Source organism: Sceloporus occidentalis, unplaced genomic scaffold (genome assembly GCF_023333645.1).
Source record: "Sceloporus occidentalis isolate IW3139 unplaced genomic scaffold, rSceOcc1.0.p SCAF_5, whole genome shotgun sequence".
NCBI lineage: Eukaryota > Metazoa > Chordata > Lepidosauria > Squamata > Phrynosomatidae > Sceloporus > Sceloporus occidentalis.
Window position 1 is genome coordinate 68,880,008 of NW_028316985.1, and position 14,186 is coordinate 68,894,193.

Here is a 14,186-nt window from a genome sequence, read left to right on the forward strand (position 1 = left end):
TAAAGCTAATGGGTCTATATTACCCATTCACCAAAAACTTACAACAGAGATAACACAATAATATACAGTTGCTGGAATAATCCATTTCCTCAAGATCTACTTTGAGGCTTGAAGCTTAGCTGTGTGGAAATAGGGAAAGCCAAGAGGTATGGTATACTGTCCATGGTAATCAGTACGTCCCAGGGTTTCTTCCCTGCAAAACCTGGTCCCATAACCCAAATGGATATCAGATATTTTAAAAAGATGAGCAAGGTAGGAAGTTGCTATACCATATATAATTTAGAGCACTGATGAGAATTTATTTTAAAACTCCAAGCTTGTTAGAATTAGATTTCCTCATTCAACATTTCCTAGGAAAACACTGCTGCACTTTTTATGGATCAGGTTCTGTGAATAAAAGATCTGGCACAATAGCATTCCTGGCACACTTCTTTCTATGTCAAGCATTTTCATCGCCCAGAAGAAAAGGGAAGCTATCAGTCTGCCTGCATTACCTTTCTGACAATTAATTATTCTCATGTTAGGACAGTCTTCCAACAATCATTTATGTCAGTTATGTGAAGATTCATACTTAGCACTGATTATTGGTTCTCAGAGAGAGAGAAATTGACCTTGCTGGGATGAGAGATTTGCAGCTGCAAATGTCACAAGATAAAAACCTAAAGAGGAGGAGGAGGAGGAGGAGGAGGAGGAAAGGGAGGAGGAGAAAATTCTTGCTAAAGAAAATAGAATGTGTTTCAATTTGTTACACAGCAGGATCATCTGTTCTATTTTTAAGATGTGCATGTGGAGAGGGTTCATCATTGGCAGGCAGGTCATTATTAATTTTACCTACTTGCAGGTATGTTTTTATAAAACAACGAAAGCACCCAGTACCTTGCATTAAAATTACAATCCCAACCAGCAAAACTGTGTCAAAATAATAACTGAAGCATTACAAAGCTGATTTTTTTTAAAAAAATAGAATAAACATAATTAATATGTCAAGCAACTGAAAAAAATATGTAAGACTCTATTAAGTGAATGCCAACGTGCCTACACTGTTTCTTAACTTTTCTCTCCCCCCCCCCCCCCAACCATCACTTTAAAATCAAAAGCTGTGCAGATACGTTAGGACATAGAGGATCACACACATTGCATATACAGGAAAGGACACCAAAATGACCAAAGGAGTGGAGCAGCTTGCCTATGAAGAGAGATTTCATTGTTTATGGTTGTTTACTTTAGGGAAAAGTAAAGGGAGTAAAGGGAGACATGATAAAAAGGTATAAAAGTGTGTGATTCTCATAACCCTAGAGCTCAAGGACATACACTGAAAATGGTTCAATACAGAACATGGTTAAAACAGATTATAGTTTAAGTGTGGAATTCTCTGCTACAAGATATAGTGATGATTACTGAAAGAGAGTATAGATGTTTCCTAGGCCATCTGAGGGTCTACCTCCTGCTGCAATCTAGATTTTCCAGCCAGGCCATCACAATTGCTGTCAAAGTGCTTGAGAACACAGTCAGGAGCAGTTTTCTCCCATCTGTTATGCAATTATCCACAAATATCAAGTCTTTTGTAAGCACAATGTGTATTTAGAAATCCTCTTTATGGTCAGTGTAGCTAACTCCCTATTTATAGGACAGATTTTTTGCAGACTTTGGTATTCCTGAGAGAGTTCAGCTACAATAGTTGTCTTAATTTTTTTGTGTTAGCATGTGTTTTTCTTGATCATTTGCCAGAGTTCTGATTGATAATTTCTAAAGGGAATCAACTATATAGTAATCATGATGGTCCAATTTTGCATGATAATTTTTGCAAAGGATCAGCTCCCCCATCCTAGTATGTGGAGGAGGTGACTTAAGATCCAATCCTATTCTGGAGTCCATGTTATGTAGGATGGAGGCTGAGAAATCCTGGAACAGGCAGCACCAAAGATAGCAATAAAAGAAGGAAATGTTTCAAAGAAAAGAAAACTCATAGCTGCAAAGCAAATAAGAGAAAAGTTAAGACAATACCCCATGTACGTGGGAGCCTTGTATCATTCTTATGAGTGGTATTTTGTTACCAGACAGTGAAAAGAAGAGGTGGAACTTGTTTTCCTTCTTTTACCTATATAACTCCCTTGTTCCCTGTTGAGTTCTCTGAGTATGTGCCCATAATAACATCCCTAGTCATTGGCAAGACTCTGATGGCACTGATGTTTTCTCCGTTAAAATGTTTCTTTAAATGCCAGCTGGTAATCTGAAGAAATGTGCTATTTTAATGCATTAAAGGCGATCTTTGCATCTGACCCCCCCCCCCAAATGTGTGTGTGTCTTTGATTAATTGATTTGCCATTGGTACAAGGACCAAAAAAAAAAAAAAAAAAAAGTAAACGTAGGGCTGATATTTATAATTCTTTGCCAAGGGTGAAATTTAGAGAGTAATTGACACAATGATATAATGCTGATTGTTTCCTCTCTCACCACCTCATAATATCCAGCCTCCTAATGTCATTATCTCTTGAATTAGAATTGTACCTGATTTCGTATTACAAAACAGTAAAGATACATCATTAACTCTTTAATTTTCTTTTGCTTAGCCTTGTATTTACACTGTAGATATGCTCTATAAGAGTATCATCCAATTCATGTTCCGGGGTCATTCATGTTCTGAGGCTTTACTTTTAGAATCAATGGGAACTTTCCATTAGGAATGGACCTTGGAACTCAAAAAATCTAACTTTCCTAGTTAGACTGTGACTAGCAGGGGGAGACATTATAACTGTGACCATGATGGAGTCAAAGTTTTAAACCCTTTGCAAACCAAGTGATAAATGTAACATTTAGTTTCACATTTAGTGTAGCTATGCCTGGGCAGCAGATTGTACCTTTTCCTCATCCACTCCCCTATCTCAAACAAAAGATAATAGTAGTGAGTCTCTGCTCCTGATTTTTGGTATAAACCTGAAAGTTTCTTTGCAGAAATAGAGATGACTTGCTACATAACGACAAGCAGCTTTTAAACCATGATTGCACTAGGAAAGGAGGGACATTGGCCATACTCACTGAATGATGCTGCCTCTGACCCATAGCTAAAGCTGTCCCTGACATTCCTTTTCATTGATGGGGGAAACCGTCACTGCCCGTTTTTGCCCAAAGATAGGCGTTTGAAGAGCAGTGGTGTCACACTCCCCTTAGGATGTCACCTGGTGCAGCCCACACCCCCTTAGTGACACCACTGGCAAAAGGTACAGGTACTTGGACCACAAAACTGGCAAGGAAGGAGTCCACCTTGTGGCTGAATAAGCAATAAATGACCAAAGCTTACTAGAATTCAGGACATACTTTGGCATACTAAATCATTTTCACCTGGAGTGTCTGCCTTTTTAGAAATCTTGCACATTGTGGAATAGGCAAAGAGGTGAGAAGATCATTCCAAGAATCGCATATGACTTTAAATGTCCAGAGCAATATGACTATTTCTATTCCACAGTAGAGAAAGGACCTTTTACTGTTAAATTCCATCTCATGGAATAAGGATGGTTCTGTTCCTGTACATCAGCAAACAATCTGCTTTTGTTAATGTGCATATGACTAGAAGGTTTTGTGTTTTTTTTTGTAAGAATATTCCTTTACAAAGCATGAAACCCCCCTGCTCTCTTTTATCAAATACAATTTAGTAGAGTAATAACAACATGCCAGCATCATGCCTATAGCTGTGCCTGTCCAAACCTGTTATGTTATAATGGGACAATGTATATTAGGCACATAATTTGATGTACATCCAAGTTCTGCATCAAATTGCTTGTGAAATTACAGTCTTGGATGAATTGGGAGGGAACATAGTGTGTTCCTAGATAGATGTAAGAGTCACTTCGTAATTCATTTCGTCTTCAAGCTGGCAACTGTCTAGTTATATTCTAATGATAGAGGGAAACAAAGACAGTAACAATTAAGTGGAGAATGATGCTATAAAATATATGTAATGAAATGGTTAAGGCTAATTTATGCCCTTCCCAAAATATTGCTGAAAGTCTTAGTTTTATGTGCTGGCACCATGTTGGGGAATTACAGTGGAGTAAATTGGACGTGTACCATTACAACTCACTTTTTTGGTTGCTGTGGAATTAGGAATTTAGTTTTGATCATGCAACAAACAGAGCATAGCTGTGTTAGTCTGGCATATGAGTATGCAAAGGGATATTGTAGCATGTTTGGGACTCTCAAAGGTAGTTTAAAGGTGCTACAAGATGCCTTTGCATACATACAACAACCAAACTACCATTCCCCAAAACTTACCTTGTAAGCAACATAGCCCTTCAACATGGCTATTTCGATATTGCTGGAGAGTGAGAGCTTCAGTGGGGACATGCTCAGCTATTTTTCTGTATTTGGATAGCTGCAAGAATGTCATCCGTAGGACCTCCCAAAGACCCTTGTATGTCCCTCTAGATGCTGTCTACAGCACTCTAGCTACAGGAGAATACCCACTGATTCCTGTGCTGTTTGACAACATGGAAATGACTGTATGTGTGAGTGTATATGTGCACATATACAAGGTGGGTTTTATTGGATGGTATGACATTAGGAGATGTAGTTCCATGATGCATGTACATCTCTTTATTTTGTCTTCATTTTGCATTAGTTGCAGAAGCATATCATGTATTCCCTATATCTGTTTTATAAATGCTGCCATTATGCAGTTGCTTTTGTTATAGGAAATGTTAGAACATTTCCATATTTGAAGGACATGGATTATACTTTTTTTTGTACAGTGTCAACAGCTAACATGTTCCTCCACCACCTTTCATCCTTTTACAATTATAATACAACTACACACAAATATTTTAGTTGCATAATTATGAATTATATTTTAGGCTTTACGTATAAAATTTGTAAAATAGCTTGTTTTACATTCAAAGAATTATGCAGCTAAGGACTTGGTCATGCTCAAAAGTGACAGTGATGTTTCTTTCTTCGAGGAATAAATCTCCCATACTTTTGAACATCAGCTCAATTTCAAAACTAGTTCGTCCCTCAGAATTAGTATTTGTCCTGTGTTTGTCTGAGAAAGTCAAGGGCTTGCTAATCCAAACTAGTTACATAAGAAAATGTTTTCTTTCTGTTCTAGTCTATATTTTTTCTATGCTTGAAGATTAATTTCGGAAACTTGTTATTGTTTATTAGGTGGACAAAGCCTATTTTGAAGAAAGGTTACAGACAGCGCCTAGAACTATCGGACATTTATCAAATCCCTGCCACAGATTCTGCAAATAATCTTTCTGAAAAATTGGAAAGGTATGTATTAATGTTATTCTATGTTTTCTAAGGCAAGCAACTATAGAGGTTCAATGACTATTAGAAGCAGTTCAGTACAAGATGTACAGTAACCCCACAGATCTGGACTGGTATGTGCTTCATGTAGGAATTGGTATCAAGTGCACTGTAATTCAATTTATTTACTCAGGTGTAAGTCCTACTTGAGTTACTGTATACTTCAGCATCAGTTCTTCCACAGAACTAATTGGTTTGGTTAATCAACATTTCAGACTTCTTCTTCAATAAGGCATGCACAGGATAATATTACAAATCTCTTGTCCATATTATTTTACAATAGTCCATACATTTTCAGATTATATATTCTATGTAATTGTGAAAATTGCTTTCTTTGACAATTTTTTAAAATGGCACCCCTTTTAAAGCATTTCCAAAAGGGTAGTTACATTAGTTTGTTTCAACAGAAACAGTACAGCAGAACATAATGGCTCGCTTGAACAAAATACAGCACAATAGGGAAAGCACAAGACGTGCCTAAACCAAAAATTAGCAGTTATGAGAGTATTAGGCCATGTCTACATAGGCTGTTTAAACCTGTTTCTTCTTGCCTTGGCCATGACCTGTTTTCATGACAGGGGACCAAAACCCTGATTTGACTGCAGACTGTCTTCACCACGTGAGGCCAGTTCGGCACTGAATCTTGCTCATCCCTGCCTTAACCCTGTTTAAAATAACTTTTCTTTTGCTCTGGAATTTTCTGGAAAATCTGGACCACTCTGGAGTGATTCCAGGTGGCTGTTTACATAATGTCCCACTGTGCTGATTGGCATTGTTGCTGCTGGCACAAGTTGCTCCCAGTGAGGTCACAACCAGACGTTCAGCCATGTGATCGATGCTGTGCCTCTTTTTCAACTCCATAAGGAGTGACTTATGCCAGTGGTAGCCAGCAACCTGGCATCACCTCCGAGTGCACAGGTAATGGGGGAATTCGGGGATATTTTGAGGTTGTAATACTCTGGGAACAGGCCAGAATTTTCTGGCTAATGTAGACCTGTCCTTAGTGAAATAAAGGCTTCCTCTCAGAAATGGTTGCTGGGAATATTCTTTATTCTTTGAAAAAGTCCCTTTCCCCCAAAAAACAGATATGATCTGGAAATATGTTGTGCCGTATATATGTTTTGATTACATCATTCTTTATGTTACATATGCTTTGAATACATTATTCTATTCATACAATACTGCCTGTTTTTTTGGTTTTGACACTTCTGGTAGCTCTATTGTGGTTTGAGGATACTGACATCATAGCAATGGCCTCTTGTAGAATTTCTCATAAATGCCATCATGAGCCAAAAATGAATTGTTAATCTTTATCACAAAAGATTTATTACATTCACAGAACAAAATAGCATTTATTATTTAGAATATTTATTTAATTAGAATATTTATAACTCAACTTTCAGCTAAGAAGGTTCCCAGAGCAGCTTGCAGCAGGACATATAGTTCTCCATATCATCTTCTGTGCTAAATTTAATATCTGTCTAATAAAGAATTCCTATGAAAATACATTTGAACTTCACTCAAATGTATTCATTCCAAGAAATTTTTTAAAAAACTTAGTCTTAATTTTTCTTTCATAAAGGACTAGCGCTCTCCCCTGAAATATAGTATTAAAGCTTAGGCACTTAGCCTCCCGTGTGATAAACTCAAGGTGGATACATTCAGAGTATTAGGGACTTTACTGTTCAGCTCTTATATGATTGGGACTAATGGTATTCCTGATCTAGTTGGTTCTTCCTTCCTTCAGTTGAAAGCCTTCCATTAGGATATTGGAGAGGGGGGAGAGAAAAAAAATGAAAGAAAGAAACTGAACCGATATTCTAAACTGGGGCAGGCAAGTGTGGTGGATACAGTTGACAATATTTTTACCCTGTGGTCCTCCCCTTCCCATTTCTACCCCTCAAATATCCCTTGGAAGTTTTCCCTTTTCTGGAATTTTAAACCAAATTTAAGTGCTTTTGTGGGGGGTTGGGTTTAGGGTCTGTTGTGTTTGGAGCTAAATTGGTTATCAATTGGAGGTATTTTTTATCCCAGTTACATTTGGGGGTGGGGGCTGTGAGTTTCTGGGACCTTGAGTGTACACAAAGGGGGTTTGAGGTGGCGTGAAATAAGTGGTCTGCACTCTTCCATCCCTGTCCTTAAGTGCTCTCCCTGTATTAAATGCTTCCAGTACCCCAAAGTTAGCATAAGCTAATTTGAAAAAATAGTATCACCTCAAAGTAACAGACATTTGTAGAATTCTTAGAAATCTTAACATAATTTGTTTAAGACTAATTGCTCACTGGACATTACTCATTGGATTCCTGCCTGAGGTATAACCACATATATATGGAGCCATCTGTTTATCCTGTTAATTAATAAAAAATACGGGTTGATAAGACTCCAGACTCCAGGTTTTTACCATCTTCCATCATCTAAGTGACCTTGGCTTTATTTCAGAATTTTGGATTTTTGTTTGGTTGTCTTGAAACAATTAAACAGTCTGACAAAAACTGATGCCAAACAAATGCCTCCCAACTTGATAAATTGCAACCATAAAGCCATCTAACACTGGTGCTTTTATATTTCTTGGGAACCTAAACTGAAGTACTACTTCATTGGGAAAAATAGAGGCATGTTTAATTTTTATTTGTCTTCTAATAGAGGTTTGTCAGTTATTTAGCGAACCAAACTAGTGGAGCGATTTGAGTGTTGGAGTATTAATCAGAAGACAGGGTTCAATTCCCCACTGGGTCATGGAAATCCACTGGTCAAACACTCTCAGCCCCAGAAAAATGCACGATAACCTTAGGTATCTGTTAAATAATTCTGGGTGATACTGGAGACTGTTTTATACTCTCTGTTCAACCAGCAAATTACTCTATAGACTTTTTTACAAGGAGATTTTCCTTCTGTTTTCCCTTTGACTTAATTGCCTGCTGTTTATCTACTTTGGCTCTTGTCTCATGTATGTATGATATTATGATCGAGCCCATTATTTATGCTTTTAAATTTAATTGGGCACTATACTGGGCTCCTTTTGAAAATAGTAATTCACATTGACTATAATTCTCTTGGAGAGCCAGCATGGTGTAGTAGTTTGAACATTGGACTACAATTCAGCTTCATCTACCCGCTGGGCCATGGAAACCCACTGGGTGACCTTGAGCAAGTCACACATGCTCAGGTTTGCATGTCAGAAGTGACTTGAACACACACAACAGTAATTCTCTTGCTTTAATTTTTTATGTTGTAACAGAAGAGAATGTAGGAAAAGACTTTTACAGACATATCTCAGGCCCTAAGCAGATGGGCAGGATAGCACAGGCTAAGCCTGTGTCCTGCTCTAGATCAGTCTCCTGGCTGCTGCAGCAGTGGGCAGCTGTCTATATACCCAACTGCCACTGCACCATGGAGCCACTACCACTGTGTGCCCACTGTCTGCCTTGCTATCATGTTATCTGAGAAGACCCTTGTTGCATCCTGTCAGGGTGGAAATGGGGTATCTTGCTATACCCACATGGCCAGGTGTCCCCATCTGAATTCATAGACCATGACAGGGGTCTTCTCATCAGATGTGTCAATGAGGCAGGTTTGGGTCTATCAGCTCTCACCGGTGTGTCAGCTCTCGCCATGGAATTTCCTAGAAATTCCATGGCAAACAGCCTGTCTTTTTAGACTGTGGAGATTATCACATGATGGCCCTGGTGGCGCAGTGGGTAAATGCCTGTACTGCAGCCATTAACTTGAAACCACAAGGTTGCAAGTTCAAGACCAGCAAAAGGGCCCAAGCTCAACTCAGGCTTGCATCCTTCCGAGGTCACTAAAATGAGTACCCAGACTGTTGGGGGCAAATTAGCTTACTTGCTAATTAGCTTACTTGCTGTTCACCGCTATGATCTTTGGAATAGCGGTATATAAATAAAACAAATTATTATTATTATTATTATTATTATTATTAATTCAGCAGTAATCACAGCAGTGAAAATAATGAAAATAAAAAACAACAATAGTGCTATAGTGCTTGATGGTTTCACACAACCATGCAATTGTGCAGTTAGAAGTAATATCACAATGATGTTTCACACACAATTGTAAATGAATTTTTAGTATATGGCAATTGATTGTTTTGTGCATGCGCTGTTTCGCAAATCCTGTTTCCGGCAGCACAGAATAAAGACCACAAAATAAAATTTATTACTTCAGCACAGTGTTTTAATCCAGTGTTAACTAAGAGGCAAAACAGGCTGGCAATAAGAGTCGGCGTGGGGGTGTGGCAACCGAACACAATGCCCAGATTCTGCCCCCAATCTGGCCTCACACTGCCTGCCCAAGCAGATGGCAGGCAGCCTGGAACTGCTCCTGTGGCACAGTGACCAGACGCTACATGCTACAAGAGTGGAGAAGAGCCATGGAGGCAGTGAAAGGGGCGCCCTTTCCCTGACACAAAAAAGAGGTGCTTTGTGCTGCTCCTTTTTTCACTGGGAAGAGGTCAAATTGGGGCCACAGTGTGCAGTTGCTGTGGCCCTGATCTGACGCACAAAGGGGCGGCATGATGCCACCTCTTTAGAGCTGTCTGTTTACATCCTAAATTATGCCCCATATCTCAAGAAAAGACAGAAATCCACCGCAAAACTGATCCTGGCAGTGAGAACAGATTATGACCACAGCAATGTATTCAGTTCTTTGTGCTGTAGCGGTAATGAAGTGTGATTGAATTTTACGCTATCACAATCATACTTCATTCCCGCCATCGTTAATGCATTCATGAGATGTTGCCAGAGCATTGCAGATTATTCATTGGGGAACTCCTGAATGCACATGACGTCGTGTGAAAATCTTCCTCGCAATTGTGCGATTTAGCTGGGATTGTGCCTGTTTCTTCCCTCTTTGTGGTTATAAAGTGCTGGATTAAGGCTCCCTTGGGCCAGGATCACACTGGATCCACCAGATCCTTATTTGGTCTGTGAGATCTTGGCCTGGGGTTAATGGCCTGCATTGTCCAGACAGGACGATACAAGGCCAGAGGGAACATGGATCTTTTGGCCTGTGTGTATAGGCCCTCAGTTAGCAAGGCCTTTTTACAAAGTCTTTTTATGCCTGTCCAGTCCTCTTTTATTCCTTGTGTCTGTCTATCTAGAAGTTTTGTTTTTTTAAAACCAGCATCGCCTTGGGAAGATGGTGAAGGAGAAACAGTGACTTATAGTGTTAGATTGCAAGAGTAAATAAAGCTTAAGCTTGAAAGGATGGGATTTTGCTCTAACAAATCCTGTTGTAGCTGTGTGTATGCCTATAAATGCAAGGCAAATAGCAGCTTCCTTCAAAATCCCTTACTTGGCATGTATGAACAGCAAGATTGAGATTTTATTAATGGAGGTATATCTGCACTTATTCTTTATATCATGCCAAAATAACTGGAGGCTGCTCTTTGTCATAGATAGCGCACAGTTAATTTCCATGCTGTTGTGATATAATCATATTTTTCCTGAAATAATAATCTAAATCTTGGATTTTGATCTGTTCACGTAAGAATTAACATTTCTCATGTCAGAGCACTGTCAGATGGCACTTTCTTTATCTTCCTTTCCTTTCCTTTCCTTCTACACGTTTGTCTGTCATCCCAAATTTTATCTCAAAGGTTTTCCAGCTCTCCAGAGCAGATTCTGAGAGTGAATGGAATGATGTAGAAGCAGGAAGAACTCATTCCTTTTCTGATTGCACTGATAGAAACTCCCCTGTCAGTTCCATTAGTGGAAGCACGCTACTGGATTCTGGCCCTTTTCAAAACAAACAAACAAACAGACAGACAAACAAAACAAAAACAAAACGCCTTTTCTGTCACCACTCCAAAAACTTGGAATGACCTGTCGGAAGAGATTCGCCAATTATCCTCACTCGAGGCTTTTAAAAAGGCGACAAAAACCTTTCTGTTCCAGCAGGCCTTCCCCGATTGATAATGTCCAGAACCAATTGAATCCCCTTTTTATTATTTTTCTTACTTGCGATTTGTTTTTAACTTTGATGTATTGTATGTATTTTTTAAACTTCTTTTTACTGTTTAATTTTATAGTTGGGAGGGAGGGTTGGGTCGGGGTTTTGTGGGGCTTGTTGTTTTTATTGTTGTATATCGTATTTTCTCTGTTGTTACCCGCCTTGATCCTCAATCGGAAGAGGCGGGATATAAATAAATATTTATTATGATTATTTTATTAATACTTCCTAGTGATTAGTGAACCCCATCTTCTGCTTTGCTGGCTGCCCAATTTAGCATCTCCTGACAGCTTTGCCAGATAGCTAGTGTTAGGAGTAGAATCTTCCATATTCAAAAACAGTGGGAGACATATGCATAGTTTTTTGCTTTACCAAGAAGAGGAAGAAGAAGAGAAAGGGATAGCAACAGCTAGAAAGTGTAGAAACTAAGGAATGTAGTAGTGGCAAAATGACAGCAGCAACAGAAGTGTGTCTTCATGGGCCCAACAGTTCCCACGTCAGCTAATAAAGGAGAAGGGAGTTACATGGTGCCATGCATAAACCAATAATGTGGAAAGACCTGACATGTATTGGGGGGGGGCATGTTCAGATAATTCTTAGAGATTACAGCTCTTAGAGGTACAGCTGGAGGGCTGTTTGGAGATGAGGTTTGTGCTACTTACTTGTGGCTGGGGTATTGTGCCTTCAGTGGTATTTACTAAAGAGACTTTCTTATACTGGACCAAAATGGATAAATATTTCTTGTACAGTGGAATGACATATGAAGTTTCTATTGACTTCATTGAGATGATAGTTGCAATTTGCAGCCAAAAGCTGCAAGTTTATATCATCCTCATTTTTGAAACATGACACAAAATTAAACACAAATTTAGTTTGTAACACAGTTAGAAATCTTACAAAGCAATTAGATAATGACTTTACAGGGATATGTTAAATCTGGTTTGGCATTTTCCTTGATTACTGGGTTATCTATGTGATCCAAATGTCTTTTCAGTACTGGCTGACAAGCTTTATATTCAGCACAATGAAAAAGTCACAAAATAAAATAGTTTAGCATAGTCTGTCTTTGTCCCTCCCCCCTTTCTCTTGGAATTGGAGGAAGTCCAAAACTTTTATTTGCCTATTATTTGTTTATTGGACTTAAGAAGTACAACAGGTTTCTTTAAAACATACTGTGTGACCTTTTTAATGAATTAACTCCCTGCAGAATGATGTATAGTCCGATATTTAAATCTGCCAAATACGTGGCTGAACTACACTTGAACTTTTATTGAGCTATCAAGACACTGAAGATCAAATCTTCAGGGTCTTTGCAAAGCCTTTATTCCATTAATCACTATAGCTAAATCTCCTTGGATATACTTGAGTGAAAGGAACTATGCTAGAGACTCAGAATGCTGTATTTGGTTACAATCTTAATGGTCTTTTTTCTCCCACCAGAGAATGGGACAGAGAATTGGCTTCAAAGAAAAAACCTAGACTTGTCAATGCTCTCAGACGATGTTTTTTCTGGAAATTTACATTCTATGGAATATTGATGTATCTAGGGGTAAGATATACTATAATATTAGTAAACTTTTTACTGTCTTCTATTGTCTTATCACATGCTTGGGAAATTCTAAAGAGTGAGGTAATATACTTTCAGTTTCTTTCAATCCTGTGGGATATTCAGCACAAGAGTCAAGTTAAATAAAACACCTGGGTCTATATCAATTAACTTATCAAGTCATGGTTGTGTATTCACATGCATCTCCTTAAAATATGTTTTCAACAGAACTTTTTCTCTTCGCTCTATTCACAGCAGGCATAGGACACAATATTAATTAGAAAATTGTCTGTCTAATTTTTCTCATCTGACAAGGCAAATAAGGAGGTTGATTTTAGTTCGATATAAGCAATATGAAACCTCATTCAACATGTTTAAGCTAAACCTTTACAGTAGGGGTAGTGGAGCTTTTATCAAGCAGATTTTGAAGGAATCTACTTCCCATGAAGCCCAGACAGGAAGACGAATGGCCAATAATTGTGGGAGTGTAGGCTAACAACATTTGGAAGGCCAGAAGTTTCCACCTCTTTCTCAGAAAACATTGAACAAGTAAAAGGTTGACTTTAAGAATGTAGTGCATGTTTTTAAAACACAGTAAATTTTTGATAGGAGACAAAAGAAAAATACAATTGTACAGCAAATATTATTTACTTGTAATTCCCACTGTGATCACACTAGGAATACTGTAAACAGGCTTGGTAACCACACGTGAAAAAGGATATTCCAGCTCTAGAAAAGATGCATAAAATGGCAATCAAAATGCTTAAGGAGCTGGAACAATTTCCTTATGGGAAAAGATGACAATATTTGGATTAGAAAAGATTAGAAAAATGGAAAGTGTATAAAATTTTGAGGTTTGTAAAATTATAAGGTGCCAGATCCTGTCTGATCTTGGAAGTAAAGTAAGGTCAGCTCTGGTTAGTTCTTGAATGAGAGACTACTAAGGAATTCCAGGTGCTATAGGCTATATCTTAGAGGAAGGCAATGGCAAACCACCATTGAGTATTCCTTGCCTAGTAAGCCACATGAAATTCATTGGTTTGTGTAAATTGACAGGCAGCCTGAAGGCGCGCACACACACACACACAGGGAAGAGAATGGCTAGGGAGAAACCTTTCCTCCTCACATAGAAATAGAACCTAAAGTCATCCACTGAAGCTGAATGATAGGAGATTCAGAACAGATAAAACATGTAGCAAGTTAAGAACAAACATCACACAGGCTGTATCCACATTGCAAAAATAATCCCGTTTGATAGCATTTACTGCTATGTTTCAGTGCTATGGAATTATGGGAATTGTTGTGAAATGTTTAACCTTTTCTGTTAAAGAGCTCTGGTGCCACAATGAAAGGCAGTTCCATAACA

The 14,186-nt window shown here is 38.4% G+C and overlaps 1 protein-coding gene across 1 annotated transcript in view; it reads left to right on the forward strand.

Moving 5' to 3' along the window:
- The window catches only part of LOC149312289 (cystic fibrosis transmembrane conductance regulator-like), a 116,467-nt gene that overhangs the window by 18,129 nt on the left and 84,152 nt on the right, over positions 1-14,186 (forward strand). The window contains exons 2-3 of the mRNA XM_089527187.1: positions 5,158-5,268; positions 12,715-12,823. Coding sequence (XP_089383313.1) covers positions 5,158-5,268; positions 12,715-12,823 — 220 coding nt within the window. The remainder of the gene's footprint in view (positions 1-5,157; positions 5,269-12,714; positions 12,824-14,186) is intronic.